Raw genomic sequence first — 26554 nt, forward strand, 5'->3', positions numbered from 1 at the left:
TTCACTGTATTTGTGGCGGGAAGCACCCCAGGCTCCCATTCACCAATTACCATGACACCATTTAGAAGAGAATGCCAGGAGACCAAAAGGAGGGGGAAAGCCATTGTCATAACTCTTCTCAGGAATACCTGGTTTCACAATTTATACTTAACTGCTGACACTTGAAAAGTCGAACATTTTGGTAAAATGAATCAAGCTGTAATGTTTCTTTTATGAGATCCCCTTGCAGGAAAGGGAGGTTTGGCACCTCGTGGAGACCAAGCTTAGTTATCCATCATAGTAAAGTCAGCTGTCCTAGCCAGCTTCTCAGAGGTCGTGCGATCGAACCAACAGCTCTTACAACTATATTATTGCTTACGGAACAGTAATTGAGGCACCAGATAAAAATTACCTGGTCTAATAGGCAGCGAACAATTTTCACTCAATAAAATTATAAGCCAAATCATTCATTTCATAACACTATGGCTAATTTATTTGTTGACCTTTTAATATCCATAGCTCTTCAGTGGTATTAACTGCAACTCAGACAAAATCTCTTGTTCATTTCACTTTCATTGATTTTTTTTTTTCCATTGAGGCAATAACAGCTGCTTGAAAACAGCCTTTTTCTTTCCACTGTAAAAGTCAATCATGTAAGTTAGTATGTCTTACGTTGATATAGCTGTGTTAGCTTACAACCTACTTTAATTTCATGTGATTCAGAAGTCTTCTATACCATGTTGGTAACAAAGGCAAAGCTTTCTGGTGTGCTTCCAGCCATGCGATACGATGATACATAATATGTTTGAGAAGTAGGAGGGCTCTCAACTAATCTGAACGTAAAATCAACTTTAAAATTAGAGGAGATTCGGAAGTCCCCCTGCATTTTCTTTGTACTAGACTAGAATGCTTTCAATGCCTCTTGTATTAATAGCAGTAGACCCTTTCAACATATTTAATTCCTTTGTTCTGGCAATTTCTGCAGATTTTGATTGTGGTTTGAATTTTATTTTTCTTTAAAGACTATGGGCAATGAGTGTGTGCTAGAACATTCAGTGAGCATCAGCTGAAGCTTCTTATGTGATAAAGTACTATGAAGTCTTTAGAATGCAGGGTTATAAAGAATAATTGTTACACATTTGGCATTTTATGCCTCCCTAGAAATAACCACTTGCTACCTACACCTCATCTATGCTCCTCCTTTCCGTTTCAATTTACTCTAAAGTGGTCCTTAGCCATAATGAGAAATGCCCCTTTCAACAGAAACATGTTTAATTATAGCCGTGCTAAATGTAAGTGACTCTTCTCAGTCATAGGGCGTCTGAGTAAAGAGTGTTTAAAGTGTGACACTAAAGGTTTCTAATGATCTGCGGTAAGCTCTATTTCGAGAAGTTCATATTACCAGAAAATTGAAAAATTTTAAGAATGTCTCAGAGGATTGGAAACTAAACAGGGCTCAAGTATTATTTTGGTTTGTTTTACTCCTTCCCTCACTGCCCTCATTATATGATTTTTTAGAATGCAGAGTCTACCGTTGTGGAATTTTCCATTTGGCTGAATAAACACAAAGGAAGTTGGGATATAAAACTAACCTCCACAGAAATACCTCTCGGTACAACTAGTATTTATTGCTTTGTATATCCAGCTCTGCGGGAAATGGGCTGCAAGAAACTTCCAATCAATTTTTCAGCTTTCGGGTTTTCCAATTAGTAGTGTCACCCAGACTTTCAGAAGCAAGTGGAGAAGGAGCTAGAACTTAAAGGCTAGTGAGATGAATATAATGTTCAAAATATGGACCCTATAGCAAATTCTGGAGTGAGGAGGTGAATGAAATCAATACTGATTTCACTGATAGAGGCTTATAACTTCTAAATCAGGAGTGACTTTGCTTCTGTACTTCATTTTATTTTGTTGATATTTGAGCCAGTTCCATATTGAATCCTCTGATAAGGCAGAATAGATTGGTGATAAATGGGTGTCAGGGAAATGTGCAGTGACAGAAAAGTATTGTACTTCTTTCTCCGGAATCACCCAAGTCCACTTGACTTTGATCATTGAGGCTTGCAGTTTAGCTTCTGTTCCCTCCCACATCCCACAAAACATTATTTCCCATTCAACGGAACATAAAGCCAAGCACAGATTGTCCTCTCAAATTGCTGAAGCATCCCTGGGCCTTAATTTTGTGAGGGAGTTCCCAGAGTCTCAAAATCTGATTCTGAAATTTGAAATTAATGTTGTGGTGTTAAATGGGTATCCATCTGGCTTTATGAGTTGGCGTATATGTGCTCTGAATGAAAGTAAGTTCTGGCCATCTCCCCTGCTCATCTGGGTTTGAATTACTCAAAACATTAAATTGGGTTTATAAATGGACTCAGAATTACACAGTTAGACAGCCTCCCATTCACCCTGGAAGGCTAGATGTGGCCAGTGAGTCTGAGCTTATTAGCTACATCTTTGAGGTCAGACACTGAAGAGAAGGTTCTCATAGAAGGTGAACAATCCTCAGGGATTTTACTGTCATGAAACAGAAAGAAAGATGAATTAGACATGGCTGCGTATCAGATACGGTATGCCTGGTTCCCAAGAGTGTGCAAGTACCTAAGTATTTCTAAGGACCTAAGAGTACAGTTAATAAAAGGCTGATGTACATCAAGGCCAACTTCATGTTGCTAGCAGCTTATAACTTGAGATAATGTCTGTACCTGACATGATTCATTATATTAATCACAAAATTAAAATGTAAGCACAAGCCAGCAGGAGTGAGAGAGAGATTCATTTAAAAAAAGAAAGTGGCATAAAAAACCCCCACAGTTATCAAATCTTGACCTTTGGGAATTTATATATTGGATTAAAAAATCTGGAGCCAAATATAACACCAAAGTTAAGTCTTCTGCTTTTATAAACCATGCCAAATATATGACTTTGTCATTTCATCATATAAATTAAGCATGCCCTTTTTAAAATCAGTAACTGTCTTAAACTCTTCAACAAGAATTTCTCAGGGCCTGTGGTTTGCTAAACATTGGGCTTGGGGCTTAGAGAAGGAGATTAAGACATATCCATGGCCTCAAGGGCCTACGGTCTAGTTATGGAGAGTGAAGACTAACACGCTTAAAATCAGAGCAGAGCGACCCCACAGCATCTACTTCTGTGCTGTTCTGTGTGGCACAGTCAGCACTATTTTTTGGAGGAATGAGAGAGATTTTGAGCTGGGCTATCAGTGAAAGTGGAATTAGTTCTGGTAGAATAATGTAATTCTCAAGAGCTCAGGCTCTGATGTCTAACAGGCCTGAGGTTGAATCCCTGCTGAGCCAATTGTCAGTTGCATGAACTCAGAGAAAGTTGGCTGACCTCTTTAAGCCTTGGTTTCCTCATCTGCCAAATGGTGATACGGACAGTACCTTAAGAACCTCTTTGGGAAGACTGAATGAGTTAATGTTCCACTTTCAAAAAACAACAGTTATCTGTATCATTACTCTACCACCACCTGCACCACCTTTGTTACCAGGCTCTAGAGGATGGGAAGTCATTGTAAATGGGCACAAATTGATGCCAGCATTCCCAATAAAGGAAAGGCAAAAGGAGTGAAGGTGTGGAGATAGAAAAGAGCCCAGTGTTTTTCTTCTGGGCCAGGGAGGACCAGCTAAACCAGAAGAGAGAGCAGCTCTTCAGATGTGAAGGGAGAGTATATTGGATAAAAAGGGTAGGACCTGATGATGGAGAAAATCTTTCATAATCCTCATAGTACCCTGTACCTTAATTCTGGGAAGATAATATGCCTTGAAAGGTACTGGAGAGTAATATTGGTGTGTGACCACTGGGACAACAAGAAACTCAAAAATTATTTGCTTAATTGATTGGGTTGCAACATAGGAAGTAAAGCCGAATCTTTCCTCTGTATTTGTAACCCACTCAGCATTTTTATTATAAAAGGTTCCAGAACGTTAGTAAAACCCATAATGATTACACTTGACCTGTTTCTCAGAACTCCGCTGGTCCTTGAGTCTTGCAGTGTTTTTATAGACTCTAAATAGATTTAGTATAGCTTATCCCCATTTTTCTTTGTGGAACCCCAGTCACAGAATGATCAACCAATGGTCATAGCAAAACAGGTGAAGCTATATTTTAACTGTGAGAGGAAATAGATCCGCAAAAAGTTGTTTTTAAGGAGTAAACATTTTCTGTTTATTTAAGAAAGAAGAAATTCAAGGCCGTGGAAAGAAAAATAGTCCCACTCAAGATGTAGGCTGGAGAATAAGCATTGACTCTGTAAAGAGACTCTTGGGCTTTTCAATACTTAGGATACTAGTATTTGTCTTCTTAATTCCTCAATGGGATATATTTTTTAAAATCCTGGGATAGGATTAATTGTCTTGGCAGAGTCTAATCTCTACCCTCATGTCTTAAACTGCAAGCAGAGAGATGTTTTAAACATTATGAAAAGAAGAGAAAATCTCTCCTGACAAATAAATGCCTTGAAAAATTACATATTTGTACTAGTCAAGACTCTTTCTTTTCAGAAATATTAAAATTGCATATTAGAATGGAAGGATCCTTATACTCTGCTCCTTCCTAATACCTCAAAAAATGAGACTTTAGGAACAATTTCATAGACAAAAGAGTATATGAAACATCTTGCTCTTCCCCTTATGGGAAATTTCTGTTTTTTAAAATCCCAGGCTCAATCATTTCCTAATGTGAAATTAGAGATTTCGCAAATTACCATGTAAAACAGGAAAAAAATTACACTTGTGACCACAGAAGAGATAGCATACACTATCAATTTGATTTTAAAAGGCATACATCTTTTATACTACCTGTCATTTTTATAATGCCTTTTACAAATTTAATCAATACATTTTAATGTTCTATATACTTTAAGTGCAATATACAATAAATATTCAAGTTTCGTCTTAAACATGCTTTAGCCTTCAAATTGTTAAAACTGCAGTGCCCTTTCAATCTACTTACATAATGTCATAAAATATACATTTCAAGGTAAATGAAGTCAGCTACTTCAATTTAGTCCCTCAAACTGGTAGTAAATGAGAGGTTAACACTATGGTGCCAAACCCATTATTGAGTAAATTTAGCACCTTGGACAGCTCTGTAAAATCTTTATTGCTTTCCTGACCTGCTCGTCATGTTCTGTCTGTGTGTTCAGTGGCTCTCAGCTCTGATTGAAAGGCAATATATTAGATCCCAACACAAACACGCTTGGGGGCTAGTTCACTGGGAGCGTAATGACATGGAGGTGAGAGCAATTTTCTGGTCACCGAAATCCAAGCACCTTGCAGGTCTGTTGCACTAACTCATAGAGGACCCAGAAATTTCCTTTCTCCTTCCCCTTTGCAGAAATAGCTAATAGAAGCTGAATCACACTGGCAAAGCTGAACCAAATGTGGGCTCTCCCTTAACCCTCAAAGTTGATACTGCGGTGAAGGACATTTTAAAATGGGCGAGCTATCATTTAAGGGAGTCACTTCCAGGACAGCAAATCCAGCTTCACTCTCCTCAAGACTGCTTGTCTGAAACGATACTGGTCTGATGACCCACCTATGGCAATGTGCCTAGTGGAAAAGCATGTCCCAGCTTTGTGGAGCAAAGAAGGATGCAGATTTAGAAAGCAAGATTCATGTGTTTCATTTTCAAAGGATTAAACGGTGATGAGAACTCCGAATACAGAGAAAAAGAAACAAGTGGATTATGGCATTGAAAAACTTTATCACCAAAAATGTATGAGGCTAAAATATATAGCACACACTAATAGTTGGAATTTTTTCAGATTTACAAAAACTTGAAAGATCTTTGAGTTTATTGTGAACTTCTCTTTTCCCTGGTTCTGTGAAATTAATTAAAATAAGAAGCATGCTCTAAGTCCTCAGTGATAGTGTTCCAAGATTGAAGTTTGCAATGCAGTTTCTAATTGCACCTCATCATGCTTTTGACAAATGAGAGACTTGTATTTTTTCCCCCTAAAATGAAAAGAAAGAAAAGTACCTTCTCTGCCAAGCCCAAACACTGGCATAAAAATTTATTTGAAGAAATAAATGAACATAGACCCAAAGAAGTCAAATCTTAGTAAATAAACCAACTTGATCCTGTTTTGTTTTAATCTTTCCTAAGAGCCAGATAAAGCCATGAGGTTTTAGTGAAAGCAGCACAGGCTGAATTCGATCTGGGGATTGGGTTTAGTGTGCCCATACCGTAGTAAATTATTCACTGCTGTGGTCAGACAATACTGCAAACAAAAAGTGGTAAATTATCTTGTAGCTTGCATCAAAAAAATAAAGAAATTATTTCAGATGTATTGATTCAAACCCTATTGATTATATAATGCTTTTCACTCCTTATATGAAAAATAACTGAACTGTTTTATAAATGGGGTCTAGCAGCTTAAGGCAAGCATAAATGTTTATTGAGAACTGAAAACCCCTCTACCTCATTTTTGAATTAGGACATTATGTATGTCATAAGTAGTTACTGCAGTATGACAACTATTTTATCTTATATTATAGAGAATTTAAAATTGAAAAATGCTAATATGTATCTAAAAGCTTGTCATTTCAAGAGTTGTTCAAGGATTTTTGAAGAGGCTATGGTGACAGCAAAATGAATGCAATTATATCCCTATTTTCTGATCAGCATTTACAGTCTATGAAAATTGAACAGCACTGTTTCTCCATGCAGAGATCTATTGTGTAAAATATTTAAAGTTAAACTTCTTTTTGAAACTTTACGCACAGCAAAAAAATTGTAAATACATCTTGCAAATCACCTCAGATAATCCTACCATGCCTTCATGTTTGGTTCTCTGAGAAGCCTCCATTTTACATATGTCAAGCATAACTTTGCTTTTCACATTCCAGTGTGAATGAACAGCAGCAAATTAGGGCAGAATGAAGAGGGAACGATTCCTTTTGGTTAGAATGAAAAAAAATGACCACTACACACACTTTTGTAGAGTGCCGTACATTATTAGAAACAAGCATGCAAGCTAAATATGGAAGCCCACCTAAATGGAAAGAGGAAGACATTTTCCCTTCAACTGGGATGAACAGCAGAACATACATCTAGGATGAGAATGAATGAGCAAATGGGGAAAGAGCCAAACAATACTGAAATAGCAAAGAATTGCTATAAAAGAAACAGACTGCCCATCATGAAAATTGGTGCAGACGGCGCTTCCGGGGTCAGGAGAATCCTTTTGTTAGAGCCTCTGACAAACAGTGCGTTACCCCAGTGTGTGGCTTTACTGCATCACCCCCTTCTATCATGCCTCTGCCACACAAGGGAGATAAACAAAAGAAGTTTAATGCTACATGCTTCTAGTAGCCGAAGATTGATTGGAAATCCCTCGAAAATGACCTGTCTGATAAGGTCATGGTTCCTGGAATAAGCAATTAAGTGCAAAATAAACACATCTTAGGGATTCATAACATGCACTGAATGACATCGATTGTAGTAATCTAGTAAATGACCTCGCAATTGTATTCAGCAATAAACATATGAGTGCTTTATCGTGCCTATGGCAGACTATTGAGTGATGTATTTTATTTTGCAGTACCAATGATGCTCACCTTTTGACTCGATTAAGTGTGTATGTGAACAGGGATAAATTGGTGATTTAACACCATTCTGGGGTTTCCCAAGCTACTGCCTTTAAAGCAGTGCATTGGCAAAGTATGGCCAGAGAGAACTGGAACACGATCATGTGAAAAGATAACAACCACCTGCCTTCACTCAGAGGATTGTATCTGCTTTTCTCTTGACAGGAAGTGATACTCAAAAGGGCTGCGGACCTGGTGGAAGCGCTATATGGGATGCCACACAACAACCAGGTGAGCGTACTGGGTTTCAGACTCGTGAGGGCTTCACATTCAATGGAAGATCTTGGATTCCTTATTGTAATGAAAAAGTATGAAAAATAGAAAAGTCACTTGCATGAGTTCAGAGTATAAGTCATTCAGACCTAACATGTTGCAAGGCTACTCAATTCTTCTCTCTTTTGTAAGTCTTTTATTGCCTTTTCTATGGCATCAGTTCCTTACAAGGAAAGGTACGCCATTTAAAATGAATCTTCTGTGGGAGTGTACTTCATAATCGACGAAGAGAGTTACCGGTGCTTTATTTTATTCCTCTCAGGTTTTCAGGCAAATTTAGGAGGAAAAAGGGAGTTTAATTTCTTCTCCTAAAAAGTATAACGAGGCCTGAATATTATCATCTGCTTCTATTTCATAGAGCAACTCCATGTATGTGGTTCAGATTGCTCAGGAAACTGTGAATGTGCAAAGTCATTCACTCCTTTTTTGTCTGACTTGAATCAATGTCCTGAGAGCACAGTCCCACTAATACTCAGGGACAGCGGTAGTCATGCAACCTGCCCTTAACTCCAGTAGGGGAGTGAGTTACAGCCTCTGCGTGTGTGTCAGCCCAGAGTTCCTGTGTGTTGTTGTGGAGAAGGGAAACCCTGTGGTGCTGTATACTATGGAATGGCTAAGGTAACAGACAGGGTTATGCAGCCCAGCTCGGTCCTTAAATGGGTGAGTGTCTTTAAGTGAAGTCTTCACCTCAGTTCCCCCATTTGTGATATGGGCCTGATGATGATGAGACTAAACTTACAGTTTTGTTGAGAGTGTTGCAGAAGTTAATGCAGTTAACCATGGAAAGCCCTGAGCACTACCGTGCCTGGCATAATGTAAGCAAACAAAAAATGGTTTTAGGGGCCGGCCCAGTGGCATAATGATTGTTTGCATGCTCCACCCTGATGGCCTGGGGTTCGCTGGTTTGGGTCCCGGGGCAGACCCAGCACCACTCGTCAAGCCAAACTGTGGCGGCACCCCACATAAAGTAGAGGAAGATGGGCACAGATGTTAGCTCAGTGACAATCTTCCTTAAGCAAAAAGAGGAGGATTGGCAACTGATGTTGGCTCAGGGCCAATCTTCCTCACACAAAAAAAGGTTTTTAAATTTTTTAAAAAATGGTTTTATTAGGAGTATGATTTGGGGTAGCTAAAGGGGGTATTCCTTTTACTTTTCAGGAAATTATTCTAAAGAGAGCAGCTGACATTGCAGAGGCCCTGTACAGTGTGCCCCGCAACCACAGCCAGCTCCCGGCCCTCACTAACACCTCGGTCCACGCGGGAATGATGGGCGTGAATTCCTTCAGTGGACAACTGGCAGTGAATGTCTCTGAGGCGTCGCAGGCCACCAATCAGGGTCAGGAGTCTGCTCTTGTCGCTCCCCATTTCTCTGCCCCTTCCCAACCTCAAGATACCCCCCTCCCATTTATTTAGCACAAAATAATTTTTATATAAAAAATTTTTCTTTTCCCAAAAGGAGAGATTCCTAGTTTGTGTATCTGAAATACTCTTGTAGAATTTTGGTTTTAGCTGTCACGTCTGGTGGTCTGGTGTAGGGGGCTAGAAAGGATACATGCTTGTAGCCATCTCTCCATTTGACTTTTCACCATAAACCATGAATGACAGATCGCAAAGAGGGTTGGAATTAAAGTTCTGAGGGGCCAAAGCACATCATCCTCACCCAGGGAAGAAGAACCTGTTAACTCCAGAGTACATCTCTTAGATTGGGATTTATTTCTGCTCCAAAATGATAATTTATAGGCCCTGCATTGCCACTTTTCACGGCCCTGCTAAGTATTTATGATCTTCTAAGAAATGCGTCTTTTGCTCGCTTGCCATTTTAATCACAGAGCTAGCACCACCAACCCACGCACATGAATCACCCAATCCCTTCCCTTTGGGATGTGGCGAGGGGGCAAGAAACAGAGACCTTCCTTTCCCCAGTCCTCCAGGATTGCCACCCATGCCACCACCACCCTCACCCCTGGTTTTGCCCCCACCCTCAGGTTTCACCCGCAACTCAAGCAGCGTATCGCCACACGGGTACGTGCCGAGCACCACTCCCCAGCAGACCAACTATAACTCCGTCACCACGAGCATGAACGGATACGGCACTGCTGCCATGTCCAATTTGGGTGGCTCCCCAACCTTCCTCAACGGCTCAGCTGCCAACTCGCCCTACGCCAGTAAGTAGAGATGTGTGTCCTGTGTTTCAGCACATTTTCGCTTGAAGAACTGGGTACTGTGCTGTGCGGCCCACTGTGCTGGTCTCCTCAGTCTGAGGGTCCCCACCCTGCGAGCATTGATCCAGGCGACGATACTAAAGGCAGCAGTGCCTCCAGCAGAAATCTCTGCCCTCCCTTGCTCACTTTCCTCCCCACAGTCTCCATGTCTCAGAACTTTGCTGCAACCAAAAGCAGCAGTATTGATGTCATGGCAAGAACCCAAGCTTCTAGTCAGAGGGAGACGGGTTTGACTCCTGCTTCTACCAGTTATTGACTGGTGGCCCTGAGTAAATTCATCTCTTTTCCAAACCTCAGTTTTTCTCATCTGTAAAATGGGGAAGGAACTAGCACCCACCCCATACAATTGTTGTGAGACTTTGATACCATAATGCCTGTAATGAGCCTATCCTGATGCCTGGCCCATGAGAGGCACATTCAGTAAGTCTTAAGTAATAATCATAATGATGGAATGATAAGAATAAGTGGCGCTGGTAGTATAGCATAGTAATAACAGTCTAAAACTTAAAATTCCTCCCTTTAGGAATATGGCGCCTTTATTTTTTTAATGCGTGGAGTTTTTTCCCCTTTATGTTTGATGTGTAGTTAAAAAGACAAACTTAACAAATCAAAAAAACACACTTCACTTTTTCGAAAATCTGGCAAGATGAAAAACAATACACACATGCACAAGAAGTGTTCTTTGATGCCTTGTCTCTGTCTTAAACAAGTTTAGCTTAAAGGATTTTTTGGTACAGCGTTTAGATTGCATCTAAAGAACCTGAGGGAACTGGCATCTTTAGATAGTAAACGTCATGGGCTGTGTCTCTACGATCTCTTGATCTCCCTCTGAGGATTTTTACATAGATGACCACGTTCATCGTGGATGTGGATGACTCTTCTGTTGTGTAAAACGTGGCCAAACTCTGAGACATTTGTGGAGTGATAGAAGATGTGTCGTTAAATGAAAGAATATTCATGATTTTGAAAAAAAGAGTTTTGGCTAAAAAACTTAAAAATTATGCTGTTTCTAATAGTGGAAACATGGAGTGTGCTAATCTTTTGAAAGAGGAAAGATCATTCTTGGCCTTTGAGAGGAGTTATTTCTGAAAGGAATACTTAGGAAGGCCTTTTACTTTCTGGGTAAGTTTTTATGCTTAGTTGTGTGCTCAATTTCATATTTCTACTTTATTTGTTTGGAATCAGGAGCTTGTTGAACATTTAAAATTCCCCGAATAATCTGCATCCATTAGATCTGTCTGCTCAAGAGTCAGTGTTCGGGGCCAGTTTCACATTAGATTTTGATTCATCGAAAGATCGTTTCTCATGGATCTATCATTTCGGTGTTCTCCCATCTACTTAATCAGAAAATGTTTCAATCATGACCTGAAAATTAAAAGGTGGCATTCTTAATTAAATCAATAAACTAATTGCTCTATGGTAGCAATTCAATTTAGGGGCTTGGATTGCCCTGTCTTCCCGAGCCTGTGTAGACACCCAGCGACTTCAGCCTGAGATTGCATCTGTCAGACTGTGAAACTTCGAACATTTAATTTCCATTAATTGATTTCCTCAGTGCTCACAAATATAGTATTAAATTCTCAAATAGGCTCTCAGATGGGACAGTTTTATCTGCATAAATGCAAATAAAACAATAAACACAAAGCCCAGCTGATTTGAATTTTTGCCTCCACAATATTTAATTATTCATAAACCACTCATGTTGAAAAATTCTGAACAGAATAAAAAATAAAATAAGTAAGACATTCTACTGGAGAACACACTTTTTGGTGTGGTGGCTGATAACTAATAATGTTATAACAAATGGAACTGCGTGACTATATTTCTCCCCTTCCTCTGTTCACCACCCCTCTCCAAACTCCCCACCTCTAAATACACATAATGATCGCATTTGCCAACGAGATTAATTGCCTTCCTCAGTGAACCAGCAGGATTTCAAGTCTAGGAATATTTAAAAATCAAACCTCCAGTGCAGGAGCTTTGCAATTTAAATGGGTGTTATTATTGAGCGTATTTTCACATTTACAAATCCTAAGAGATGTATAAAAATGCTGGCCTCATTAAAAGAAAAAGTACAGTTTAGAAAATGTTTGTGAAAACTCTGAGGATGGCGGCTCTGTGTTCTGCTCCATAAAGCATTCAGTGCCTTTGGACTGTGTAGTGCTCAGGGCTCCATGCCAATTGCTGCCCGTGACCGAGTTGATTCCCACTTCCCTAACTTTCCAAAGCCAGTAGGCCAAGGGTAAGGCCACCGAAACAGCAGTTTGGACTCTGGTGGGTTCATGGAAAGGGGGCCTTTTCTCCTGCGATCTGTTTCCTTTGCAGGGTAGTATAGTGGAAAGAGCACTGAATTTGGGTTTGGCTCCTGGCTTCACTGCTTTCAGCTATGGCCCTTGGTCATGCCACTGAACTACTTTCTGAGTCTCAGCTTGCTCGATTTGCTGAGGTGTAAAAAGGGTGTAATTGGCCTCGTAGCCTATGATGTAAGTGAAAAAGACATGAGGATTCTTGTGAATGATAAAGCAATGTATAATGTTTATTACAAAATGTGAAAAATAGTACAGTAAGGAGGAAGTTCCTAGAACTTGAATTAAGTGCCTGAAAATCACTGGGCAGGATTCATATTTTTCCCCAGGAGGTGGAGGAAATAGGAGGTGAGCATATGGAAGTACTAGTCTTGAGTGTAGAGGACTTTCTTGTGTGCAAAATCTGTCTCCTAAAGGAACCATGAGATTATTAGCAACTGGCAAATGATGAAAGGCCAGGCTGAGAGGAGCTGCTGGTAGAGCGTGTACATCCACCAAACTCTTTCATGTCCCCAGCAGCTAGGTTTTCTCTGTCTCTGAATTACCAAGGTTCTCCCATCATTGATATCCACATCCTCACTACTATTAGACTGTGAATATTTACATAAGGAACCTATCCTACTGCTTATTAATTCACAAACGTTTATGTGCAGCTCCATGGGGGGATATAAAGAATTTCGAACTTTGGGCCAACCCCGTGGCACGGCGGTTAAGTTCACATGTTCCGCTTCTCGGCGGCCCGGGGTTCGCCGGTTTGGATCCCGGGTGCGGACATGGCACCGCTTGGCACGCCATGCTCTGGTAGGCATCCCACGTATGAAGTAGAGGAAGATGGGCACGGATGTTAGCTCAGGGCCAGGCTTCCTCAGCAAAAAGAGGAGGACTGGCAGTAGTTAGCTCAGGGCTAATCTTCCTCAAAAAAAAAAGAATTTGGAACTTTGACTTATAGTTCTGCATTATCCACAAATGTTCTACCTGGTGGTCTGTTTATCCATCTGGCCTCCCACCTACCTATATCTGTGGTGTGAAGCATTAAGGGACTGTTAAATCCTTGAGGAACTCCTAGCTTCATGGGGAGGAAAGGGACACTTACACACCACCATCTGCCAGTGCCTTGAGTTGGAATCCTGGTGTTGCCCTCAATTCTCCCTTCTTCTCCACACCTCTCATTCCATTGGTGACCACACCCTCTTAGGGTGGCCTTCTCCTGTTTCTTGTATCCCCAGCCCCTTTGTAGAATCTTAGTTTAGGCCCTACAGGGAATGCTTCTATGCCTCCTCCATGAAGGCTTCTTTGCTTCCCTTTCCCTGCCTCCACAGAATTGGCCATACTCATCTTTGTTGCTATTTTGTGCTTCTTTATCCCTTATAAGAGCATTTTTGTTTCCTGGCCTAGGATGTCCCAGTGCCTAGCACACTGCCTAGCACATAGTAGGCCCACAACAAACACATAAAAGATCATCAACAACAAAAGGTAACACATGCCAAGTACCAAATGTTGAAAGTGGACAAGATCCCGAGAGTTCAGGGAAAGCTTGTGCTGGAAGGGTGGCCTGAGCAGGGTGGCCGGTAAAGGTCAGATCTGAGCCACCTTGTCTCAGGATGCCAGGAATGGCACTGATTTCTCCTTTCCCATTGCCCCTCTCAGTCGTGCCATCCAGCCCCACCATGGCCTCCTCCACAAGCCTCCCCTCCAACTGCAGCAGCTCCTCGGGCATCTTCTCCTTCTCACCAGCCAACATGGTCTCAGCCGTGAAACAGAAGAGTGCTTTCGCGCCAGTCGTCAGACCCCAGACCTCCCCGCCTCCCACCTGCACCAGCACCAACGGGAACAGCCTGCAAGGTAAGCCGCAGGCCCCAGCTGGGCCCACCACACGCCCTGACCTCAACCTCCAAGCGCCAGAAGTAGGTGCGATATTGTTGCGAGGGGATCAGCCTTGGGTCTGCCTGCTTCTCTCTGCCCTCGTCTCTTCTGTTCCTTTGTGTTCGCTCTCCTCGGCCCTGACCCCAGGCCCCTGGCCCTGTGCATCTGTCCTCTGCTGGAGCTTCCTGAGCAGTCCTCTTTCCAACTCCAGCAATTCTGCTCAGGCCCAGGATTTGCATGAGAATACTGTTTCCACTTACTAATGCTGTCATTTCTCTTTTCTCCTCCCTCATTCCCTGTGGTCACCATAACCAGACCAGTCTTTTGTGGACTCTAGGAAGCTCTCCATTGCAGGGTCTCTCCCTGGACTGGCCTTCTCCTGAAGTAGGTCACTCAACCTTCCCTTCCTGTCACCTATGTCAAAGCGAACATGTGTGGGGCTGATAATGGGGAGTGGGTGAGCCATGGCCCAACCAGAGCCCTGAGGTTACAGCATCAGAGACCAAAGGCCCAAGACTTACTGCTGGGAACCAGAAACCCCAAAATGCTACTAGAGTATTCTGGTTCATATTAAAATTGTTCAATTTCGTCCTCATCATGGAATATGGAAATAATAGAGTCACCAAGAGTTGATGTGACCTTTCTATTCATTGAGAAAAAAATCCTACCCTTTTAAAATGGGTCCACCATTTCTTACATTTTCTTATGTGCTGGCACTGGGTTTTGGTGTTGACCTGCACGACTGCATTCATTCTCCCACTGCTGAGTTGTGTGTTGGCTTCTCATAGCCCCTACTTTACAGATGAGAAAACTAAAGGTTAGGGAGGTTACGAAGGTTGTGAAGTTCTGTGGGAGAAGCTGGCTTCAAACTCAGGCTCAGAAATGCATCTCCTCTTTCCATCTCTCAAACACTTCGTTACACAGAGTGGGTAAAAAGGATGTATCCAGGATTCCTAAGGCAGCTGGCAGGGAAATACGATCAATAAAATAATCAGCTACCGTTTATCGATCACTGAAGAGTTGTCAGACTCTGTGCTAAACACTGAGTATGCTCCATCTTATTTAATCTTCACAACGTCCTGATGAAATATGAGGACTCTTATGATCTCGATTGTACAGATGATGAAACTGAAGCATAAAGAGAGTAAATACCTGCCCATAAGCATAGCCATTAAATGGTGGAGATGAATATAAACCCCAGCAGGGTCTGTGCCCCCAACCCCCAGTCTACACAGCTCCCACAGTGTCTTCCTTCAGTGGCAGCCATGCCCATCTTCACTGATGGCAGTCAGCTGTGGAGGTCAGGAGGCTCAGCAGGACAGCATACATGTGTGGGATTTCGCAGCCTGTTGTTTTTGTGTGTAAGCCTGTGTATATTTATTTATACTTAAGTACACATGTACTCTGCACTGGACACATTACATTGATATAAGCTTATATCGATTCTCCTAAAGCCCCTATGAGGTCACTACTATGCTCATTGTATAGATTGGGAGATTAAGGCCCAATTTGCTCAAGGCCACACAGCTAGTAATGATGGAGGCAAAATTGAACCCAAACCATGTGACTCCAGAACCTGAGCTCCGAATCACTGTGCCTCTCTGACTCCAGGAGAGCGTTAGACCATTCCTCAGAAACCTGCTGGGAAATCTGCCCAGCACAGCCAAAGGTGGGGCCCCATAGCATGCCTGTGCCCCTCCTCTAACATGCACTGGCAAAGCCATCTTCTTAAGGGAAGAGGAAGATAAGCTGACTGAGGAACTCCCTTGCGGTCAATATTATTGATGATAGTAATGCCCACCCCCACAAAGGGGAGCCTCCCATTCATGCAAGTCTGACTCTTTTTCAGTGAAAAATAATGCTTTGTCATCCCCAGTACACCTCCAGTTGGCAAACGAGGGATATAATGCTTAAGCAAACATAACTTATAATGGGTATAAATAAGGTTAAAACATACGGAAAGCTCAAATCTGCCATTCTTGAGGTGCCAGTCGCAGCCCTTGTTAAACACAGATTTGATATGAGGAACAAGATATAATAGGATTTGTAATCAACAGCAGAGAGGGGGTGCTTGAGAAGAAAAGGCCCACGGCTCTTGGATGGTCAGCAGCTGTGTCACCGGCCAACAGTGACTTCAGAGGGCAGCCCTTCAGTGAGGCGAGGCTGTGTCTTTTCATGCTGTGTGGACCAAGGAGGGAGCAGGAAGGGACTGAAAATAGGGACTTGGCCCAGATTTTAGAATCTCCTGGATTTAGGGACCATCTGGTGGCGTAGGGCTATATGTGTGTGTGTGTGTTTAAGTAATGAGGAAATGGCTTCAAGACAGGGACACATTGAAAGTTTGTGCATTTGTCACCCCTAGAGTGTTTCTAACTCAAGTCTGCACTGATTCCAAAACTACAGAGACCGTTGCTCGCTTCTGATTAGCAGCTGAGTCTCCATGCCTCCCTCACATTTCCAATAGGCAGCCGCACAGCATGGAGCGTCTGAGGTGTAACTCAGGGACACACTTTGTGCTGGACTTGCTGTTGCGGACGACACTGCCCTTTCCTTCTGATTGAGCATGTGTACAGGAGATTCTTTCTGCACTTTCCCCTACCCCGTGTTTCTGACTCTTCAGCGTGATTAAAAAGAAAAAAAAGGGAGGTTTGTTTTTCCAATACTGCTGTGTACCAAACGTCCCTGCTTTTGGGGATGCCAGTGGAGGAGGTGTGAATAGAGAAATTAAAGTCAAATTTACTGCATCATCTTCCTTTAAGCCTTCCTTCTTGTGTCCTGCTCTGCTCCCAACCACCAAACTCGCCGGGCATGGCCCACGTGGGCTTGGTTGGGCTACACTGTTGTTTCTAGGGAGCTCCTGCTTGGGGCCTCGGAGTCTCCCTTGAGAAAAATGGCATTCTGACAGTGGGCTCCTAGACGTGTAACTGAAGAATTACTTCATCTTTAGCTTTCTAAATTCCACTTTTTCTATTAAAAAAGGACCTAGGTGGATCATAGAATTAGGGGTGAGAATCTCTGAGTGTTTCGTTCTTTCTTCTCCTTTTCATTGTTACAGTAACACCTGCTTCATTTGGTCCCAGCTAGTTCAGAATTGTGATCATTAAGACAGGGCAAGTGAAGAAGGAAGAGTTGGTTAAGCAAATTGACCATATAAACAAGATTAGGGGTGACACATTTAGGCTGTTTAAGTGTTTTAAAGGCCTATTTACCTCCAACTACCACTCTGCTAATTGTACATCATTCTGGTTTTTTAAAGCCAACTTCTTAAAGGTCTTTCCCCAGCAGCCCTTTTGTAACCTCCTTTAGTGACTGCATGCATGTTTATGCATCAAGAGATATGCACTGCAGTCTCCCAGGATGGTGATGACCACGGTCATAGCCACTAACGTGTGAGGGCTTGCTCCCAGCCCGGCGTCTACATTATCTCCTGTAGTCCTCCCAACCACCCTTTGATGTAGGCTGTTTATTGTCCCCATTTTACAGATGCAGAAACTGAGACTTAAAGCCAAGATGGGTCATTCAGAGTTACACAGCTAGCAAATAGAGGGAACCTTGGGTTAAAAACCAGGCAGACTGACTGCCATGTAAGCCCCTATGCCGTACGGCCATATTATGTTCAAGCCACTGGGTTATGGGTTCAAGCCCATGTGGACTGCAAAATCCTAGCCTTACAAACTTTCCCTGTATTAGGGCAAACATGACCACAGTAAAGAAAGTGGATCTGTCTGGGAGAGACTGGCACCAAGCTGTGGAAGTTCAGAGGAAGGAAAGACTAGGGCGAATTCAGAAGTGCTTCAGGGAGAAGGTTGCCGTTGAGCTGGATCTTGTATGAAGGGCAAGTCGAATTCTGGCACAGGGAGATGCGGGAGGGGGCATTTTAAGCAGAAGGATTAGGATAACCTGAGCCAAAGAGTCATGTGCACTAACCAGTAAGCCGCTCAGCATCCTGGAGCACAGGTGCCAAGAAGCAGACATAAGGTTGAGCAAGGAAGTCATAAGCTCCATTCTTTACATATATTTTATAATTCACAATTTCTACTCTGATTCCAACTGGCTTTCTATCCCAGGTAGATAAAACCTAGGACAATTTACCATATGTCTGAGAAATTTTTTTAGGACAAAGCAACTCTTATCTCAGCACTTCTGGAATCTCACAAGATGTTCTGTTAAAAAAAATTAAAATGTTATGGTCAAACAAATCTAGGAAATAGTGCTTACTGAGTCGCTGTCTTGGATATCCACGATGCAGCTATGTCTGTAAAAGGCTCTGAGACATCCTGTGGTTAAACAAAAACGACTCTTCCATTTAGTTTTGTGAACTTATTTGCCCACAAAACCCTTTTCCAAATGTTAAGACCCATGAACATCCCATGAAAACTTTGGAAAATGCAGTTGTATTTTGGGTTTAAAGAGAAATCTTCTTCTGTTCTTATCTAGATAAAGTCATTGATAAATCCTGATCCTAGATTCCCCAAGTGTGTCTATTTTCATGGGTCAAAGACTTGAGACACCAGCTATGCTCAGCCATTGTCCTGGAGACATCCTCTCCCTTCTCCTAAAGCTTATGTGCCCTAGAGCGTGGATCTATACAGTTTCAACCCTCAGAAGACTTCATTAACCAACGGAGGGGCAGCCCCAAGAAGGCTGTCAGCATGCCATTGGACCTACCCTCAATGTAATGATTTTAAACCTTAACAATGCCCTGTATAGTCTCTGCAGTGAAAAGTTAAAAACAAAAGTCCAGAGTGATTTCACAAAAATTGTCCCCACATACTGGTTGTTTTCTTTCCCTACCTTGTTGAAGCTCTGGCTGGCCAGCCCGACCTGACTCTGGATATCATGCAGTCTGGTCGTGAGTCTCATGGAATTGTCTTTTCCTCAATGCACATGTTCAATTTGTGCAAGATCTGCCCCTCACCCCCCGTTCTGTTTCTGAGTAGCTCATAATTATTACACAAATGTAATATGGTTTCAGAAAGACCGCATTCCACCCTCTCACTCCAAACCCTCCCAGCTCTGCAAAACTTTCCATTTTTCTCTTTGTTCTTATCAAAATTGGAAACCATACTAAAAATGCATTGCTTTTCAAACCAATGGTTTTCTGAGCCTCTTCAGAGAAGGTGATCACCCAGCTGCTGGGGAAAATGGCAGAGCCACCTCGATCTTGTGCTGTCTTGGCACATGTTGCTCTCTGAGGGTGTCATGTCCTCATGGAAATCTTCATGGGCTCCACTTGGGCAAGTCAGTGTGCCAGTGGCACTTCTGGAACATTCCAAGCCTCAAACACTAGTCCCTCTCACCCACATAAGTAATCTTGAGGATTGCAGCACAGATACAAGAAAAACAGCTCCTAACAACGCGGGAACTTCCCTGCAGTCATGCAGTGAGGTTTCTTTATCAAAAGACCTCTTTAGGGGTGTCTAAGCTCCGAGGCCATGAATGGGAATTTTTTCCCCCCAAATTTACTCATCAGAAAGGGTTCTGCATCTGGAGTTTAGGAAGTCACAGATGAGATTTATGGAGCCGTAACCCCCTGAGATATGCAAAATTCTGGGTGTAGGTATGTGTGGACCTTCTTCTGGAGAGAGTTTCCGTGACTTCCTTAGGCTTGCAGAGAAGGTGGGAAAGTGTGGGCAGACCAATGCTGCCTCCTTGACACCCTGAAATATGTTCATTTGTTTATGTGTTTTTAATTTTAATTATTTGCTAACATGTGTAAACTGGGCTATTTCATCTTTTAAAAAATCCACATCTCCACCTTCTGTTGAAATAATGCAGTGGATCTGGTGGCTGTGAGCAGGCCTTCCTGCACAGCAGATCGGGTGGGCGCTGACTTGCTTCCCGCACTAAAGGAGGCATGCCTTTGGCAGAGTCACCTCAGTCCCCACTCAGGCACCCCCCTCACTCTCTCCCTGCCCTGGGCCCTCAGGGTGCTGGGGTTTGTGTTCCAGAAGAAGAGCTGTTAGCTACAGACTAGCACGGCCATCAGCTTTGCCTGACAGCTTGTAATCTGGCCCTAGTGGAGGTTTAATGTAATTAATCTAACACACTTTTCAGGTACCGAAATACTGCTTAGATCTTTTTTATTTTGAGCTCACATTGGTTTATAACGTTATATAAATTCGAGGTGTGCATCATTATATTTCAGCCTCTGTATAGACTGGATTGTGTTCACTACCATAAGTCTAGTTGCCCTTTTTTTTTTTTTTTTTTTTTTTACTTCTAGCCATCCAAATGGGATGTTTTCAGGACCCAACTGATAATGTTGGCTGGGTCCACTGACTACATTAGCAGGAGGTTGGTCAGTTTTCTACTTCACTCTGTATCATATTGACACTGCCTGGCTGGCTGGCTGTACTATAGGGGGCTGCCCTTTAATGCCAGGCATACAGTAGATTTTCGTGAAAGGCAAAGTAGATTTGCTTCTTTGGCCAGGGCCTTAGAACTCCCAAAGAAAGGCCTGCCTTAATAAGGGTGCCTGGACCCACCTCCAGCCCGGATGAGAAGTTCCTTTAGGAGGCAGAGCCGTGCTGAACTGTCACGCTGCAAAGACCCCTACCCTCCTTGCCTTTGGAGCTACAGAATCTTCACTTCTCAAGTTAAGGCTTGGATTGAAATACCGAGCTCCCTCTTTCAGTCAAATCTAGGGCTCACTTGAATCTTCGGGGGACTGCATTTCCCACTGATCCCAGATCTTTGGGGGTTTAAGTTGGTCTGCGTTTGGCAAGAGACACTTCCTGTTTCTAAGAAAAATGGCTTATGAGAGCTTACGAAAAAGACTCCAGGAGCTTTTGGACTGCAAAACGGCTCTTGCAAAACAACATTTGGATGATTTACGTGTAAATGAATCAGAAACATGTGGATTAAATTTCCTTGTGAATACAGATGGGTTTAAAAATTAACGGAAAAAGTGTTTGGCAAAATACATTTTTTTTTAATTGAATCTAAAATGTCAGGACTGGGGAAGGGGATCAGGAGGGTGTGGGAGCCCCAGGGCTCAGACTCACCTAGCCTCCCCGTGTCTCCTGCAGGATTGGTGGTAGTTGGGGTTCGCTTAAAAAAAGAAAGGCACTTTTTTCCAGACATGAGATTTGGGAATGAAGAGGGCCTCTTCCTAGATGCAGTCATCACTGACAAGAACATTAATTTAAATTTAGAATTGCCAATAAAAAGAAAGCAATGACTTTCTCTCTCTGTCTGACAACATGCTAAGCCATCATTGGGAGCTAAAGATGGCTGCCTCTCGCTCCTGATGTAAGCGTCACTCTCATCTCAACATATCTCAAAGTGGCCACACTGTTTCAGTTTTCTCATACTCATCCCTTGATTCCTCACACCCGTCATGTGAAGTGTGCCATATGAGATGGTGCCTATTTGATATAAGAGGAAACAGAGCCCAGGGAAGTTAAACAATTAACACAAGGTCACCGAGCTAGTTTAGCAGCAGAAGGGATGGGTTAGAAATAATAGCAGCTCGTCTCTATTAGGTCTTTCCTAGGAGCTGAACCCGGGCCAAGCACTTCACATGTGTTATTTTGTTTAAATCTCCAACAACCCTAACAACATCACGGCCCTTGCAAATACTGATTAACTGCATTTTCTAGCTGAGGAGACAGAAGTCTAAGGAGACAAGCAACTACTTCTGGGGAACATAGTAACGAAAAAGCCAGAGGTGGAATGCTGGCCCACAGGATCCCGTGCTCTCGTAAATACCGCTGTGTGCGGCCGCCTAACTCTGAACACTTTGGAAGATTTGTGATTGCTCCAAAGAGCCGTCCCTTTCCCAGGATTTCACCCCAGCTTTTCTAGGCTACAATTTGTTAGGGGCATGGTTGGATCATTCCAGAAACCTTGAGTGAAGCAGCAGTGTAGAAGACATCCTGCACTTTTATGCAAACTGCCTCCTCTGTGGCTTCTCCCGGCTTTATCTGCCCAGTGAACAGTGCCTGCTGTAGCTGGTGTTTCCTTCTCACAGGCGTGAAGATTGAGACGAAGACCTTCAGATTGCTGCTATGGTACCCAGGCTTCGTGCTAATACAGAGCACAGAGTGAGCCAGGGTTTTTTTTGTAGAAATTGCTGGCAGTTGGGATGGGCTAGTTTTTTATTTTATATTTTGGAAGTGAAGGAGAGAGGAAAAAAGAGTGACAAATCGAAAATTCTCACTATTTTGCAAAGTTTGGGGCTGCAACTTTCCCAGCGGTATTCCAACTATGCAACTTTCCAGTTATGTTTTAAAATTGAAATCAGATTTGGAGGGACGTTTAGGATCTTCTGTTCTGTTAAAAACACATACAAATAATGATATATTATCATTCTTAATAAAGTGCATGCATATTCTATAAAAAAAAAAAAAAAAAACTCATTCCAGGGAAGATGAGAGCACATTTGTGGCTAATATTCAACTAACATAGTGGTGGGTGGGTGTTTTTTCCATCTTTTTTTGTTTTTTCTCAGTGAGAGGTTTGGATGCAAAACCATTGACTCTGTCTTCTCTTTCCACAGCGATATCTGGCATGATTGTTCCTCCCATGTGAAAGAATTGCCTTGAAGAATTTTATTAATGAAGAGGTTGGATTCTGCTACAGAGAGTAATGTGATACAAGTCCCAGAGCGGAACTTTTAACTCAGGCCTTTTTAAGAGGAATCACAGTAACTGCAGAGTTTTAAACCAACAATATCACCGACCTTGCAAATACTGAAGTTGGAGGAGATCTGCAAGTGCAGGGTGTTGGTTAGAGTTGTACCTCCCAAGTATGTGGGGGATATATTTATTCTGTGTCGATACAAGCAAATCCACTTTTTCCTTTTCTTTTTTTTTTTAAGCTTAACTCTGCAGTCATTTGTCTTTTATAAACCATAAAGCTGTATACAAGGGACACTATAAATAAGACTCCACATTTTAATTTATGATGTTTTTAAAGCTGTGTAAAGGGAGAATGAAGTGGTGATATTTACAAAAAAGTTAAAAAAGAAAAAAAAAGCTCGTATGGGACAGAATAGGAATGCCAGTTAGATTTTTTAGAAAACTAAGGGTCGGCTTTTGCGCCTTAAAGCATATCAAATGGTAGGTAGCTCAGACAGTACATTTTCAGTATCTAACTTAACATGCCATCCCTTAGCAGTGCAAGCTTATTTATCTCTTTTGTATTGTTGTCTTAAGTAACTGTGTAAATAAATGCAGGCTGGAAAGTTAAAAAGTGACGTACGTGATCGCATTTTTCCCTTCTACTCAAAAATCCAGTGCCTCTAGACAGATTGTTAAAACTGCATATTTAAACCTGATATTCTCTCTTTTACTTGTGTCCACTTCTTCTGAAGCCTAAGGCCAATCGAGAGCGTGGTGGCACACATACTGCGTGAGAATCTCCTTTGAGACTTCATGGAACAGGGTCCAGGCACAGAATTCCACATTATGCCCTGCAGGTATCGAGCCAAAATCCCACCTCCCCTCCACAATTTACAGGTTTAAAGTTTACTCATCTTAAACCCTGACGTCATACCAATCCTCCCAAAGCTGACACAAGCAACAGAGCAGGTAGTCCCGAATTGCCATTCAGAGACAGCACCTCTATCGTTTGTCGACCCTTACGTTGTGATGTAAGCGATTGAAGCGACAGGTTAAGTGCTTTGGAATTAAGAGTAAAAGGAAACTGGGAGAAAGGAGAAGGCTGAGACCTCCAAAACATAGTTTTCTGTTCTGTGGGAATTTTTGCTCTCATTATCTGGGAAGTGTTCTTAAAAATAAGAATTAATAGCAAAGATGCAGCAAAGCTCTGAGGATGCATTTGCCTGATATTTTTTCTTTGCTGTTGTGTTTTTGTATGTAGTTATAAATACTGTAGATTTTTTGTGATTTTTTGCCAAAGTTGTTGTTCTATTTATACATTTTAATGTCTTAAGACAGTTTTTCAATATCACAAAAAGATTTTACTGCATATTTTGCAAAGAAAAAAGCTCACTACCTTTAGCTTGCACATACTTGCAAAGTTAATTAAAAGGCTTTTTGTTTTAACGGGGATTTTGTAAAATATCCATATAAATAATGTATTTATCTTTGGGATTTGTACATTGCTTTCCCCTTCTTCCTTTCCTCCCACTCCCAATTTATTTTATTGTGTATGTTTGCTCTGTGAAAGCGCGCATTTGTTTGGTCACCTACAGTTGTCTTAGCTGTTTCAATGTGATTTTTAAACATTTCATTTATAGTTATTTTTAGTATTGTTAAACCATGCTTCAATTTTTTTATTTCCACCCAAAAGCCATTGTCTATTTTTGTATTATTTGTAAGTTAAGAAGTTTTTTCCAATATATGGCAAAAAAAATAGTAGCATATTATTCTTGTAGCATTTAGTTCTGTAGATTAAAAAAAAATGTATCCTTTGCTTTGGAAGCTTACAAAAAAAAAACCCTAATGCTGTTTTACTCTATTAATATGCATGGAATCTCTCCCTTTGGAGTGACGCATTTTGTGCATTAAATTCGGGGGAGAAACTTCATAGAAATCAATGAACATACTTTCTTTCTTAAGTCTGCTTGTATATTTCCTCTGTCTTTCACGTAAATATAAACCAGCAGATTGGATGCCTTAACAATGCAAATCATATTCATTTCACTTGTACATTGTAACTGTGCACCAGAACTGTCAGTCATCACTAACATTCTAAGAAAAAAGAAAAAGAAAAAAGAAAAAAAAAAAAAAACAAAGAAATGGAAAAGCACAAAAGAACTGTTTTGTTACCTTAAGACAATGTAACTTTTTCTAGTAGAGCAAGAAATTTACAACAATGCTGCAACTGTGCATGCCCCCGTGTGGATTCTGCAATGGTTTTCACTAGACTGTCAGAGCGCGATTTTTATGGGTTGGGGCGGGTGGGGGAGGGGGGTTTGGGGGGGAAGGGAGGGGAGGAAAGCTGATTTTTCATGGTGAGAAATAATAATAATGGTGATTAATAATAATAAAAAAACTGGAAAATGTAAGCAAGGTGGACGCATTGCTTCTCGGTACTCAGAAAGGTGGTCTGAATTTGTGTGGTAAGCTCTGGCCTGAAGATGTATACAATTTAAAGCCATATTTTGTCTGGTGAGCCCCGTAACTGTGAAGGAACGGTCAGCCGGTGAGGTGTCCGGCTCAGACCCTGACAACATACGCCACCCATCTGTCAGCCATGTGTAGTGGTTAGAACTCTTCCTGAAAGTCCAAAGAGCCTTTAAAAGATGTACAATTTGTGTTTTGTTGCCTCTATTTATATTGATTAGATGAAAAGACGTTCTGGCCCTCTGACCCTCTTTCTTCAACACAAAACTTTTACAAGGAAACGATGTTCCCCTAAATACAGAATATGGCTTTAAGAGGAAAACGAAATAGAGAATTAAATTAAGATTTCAGTGTTGGGGGAAAAATACAGCTTCTGGATGACTGGATTGCATAACATGCCCTGGCCTCACATTGTACTAGGATGCAGCGTAACGAAGTCATCTCTCAATCTACTAACCTTTCACCTTCTTATCAAACTTTTTGAATAGACACACACTGTACAGTTCAATTGTTAGAGAACCTAACTACTGTAGAGATTGTTATAATTTTTTTTTTGCAAAAATTCAAGCTGTAAAAACTTTTCAACTTTCACAATATTTAATTAAAGTTACTTCCTGTCTGTGATGGCAGCTCCTAGTTGTGTATTCATTTCTCTATTTCAGATGAGCCAAAGTCCAACATAATGTAAAAGGTCTGTGTTTGCAATTGCTCAGACCAGTGTTGACACCCAGGGAAAAGAAATTAGGGTGGTCCTGGGATGCCCACTTTCTTTTTTTTGTAAATCCTTGGGGATTTGCTAATCTCGGATGCAAATTGAACACGCACAGCGTACTGCTGCCCTCTGCCGGCAGTAGCTGGATGTGCACGTGCCCACACTGGCCCACAGGGGAGCCAAGAGCCCCAACTATTTCCCCAGCCAAGCAATGAGATCCCCTTGCAGTGACTGACTTGTGAACCCAGGATATAGCCATTCCAGAACGCCATCGTCCATGCAGCAAGTCTGAACCAAGCTCTTCACATACAGATGCTAATTAATCCCAGTGAGCCTTCTGGTCAATTAGTTATGTGCCCTGGCTCATTGATGAGGATGCATGTGTGAACTCAGAACTCCTATGATCCATAGTTTTAAATACCATGTAGGTAAGACACTTTCTTGGATAAAACCAGATTTATCTTGAGTGAAATATTCCATAAACACCCAATAGGTACCTACTCCTGTAAAATTGTTTTACTTTAAGTTCCATCATAATCATAAGTCTTTCCAA

General features: G+C 41.8%; 1 protein-coding gene across 5 annotated transcripts in view; it reads left to right on the forward strand.

Moving 5' to 3' along the window:
• The window catches only part of EBF1 (EBF transcription factor 1), a 381707-nt gene extending 355794 nt beyond the window's left edge, over positions 1-25913 (forward strand). For 4 of the 5 annotated variants that reach the window (XM_046667997.1, XM_046668000.1, XM_046668001.1 and 1 more), the window contains exons 12-16: positions 7755-7820; positions 9021-9198; positions 9848-10027; positions 14038-14232; positions 22757-25913. In XM_046667997.1, the coding sequence (XP_046523953.1) occupies positions 7755-7820; positions 9021-9198; positions 9848-10027; positions 14038-14232; positions 22757-22788 (651 nt within the window). In that variant the 3' untranslated portion in view covers positions 22789-25913. The remainder of the gene's footprint in view (positions 1-7754; positions 7821-9020; positions 9199-9847; positions 10028-14037; positions 14233-22756) is intronic. The other variant, XM_046668002.1, reaches the window with a different exon arrangement.
• The last annotated feature ends 641 nt before the right edge of the window (positions 25914-26554 follow it).

This window comes from Equus quagga, chromosome 7 (genome assembly GCF_021613505.1).
Source record: "Equus quagga isolate Etosha38 chromosome 7, UCLA_HA_Equagga_1.0, whole genome shotgun sequence".
In the NCBI taxonomy this organism is placed as follows: Eukaryota; Metazoa; Chordata; class Mammalia; order Perissodactyla; family Equidae; genus Equus; species Equus quagga.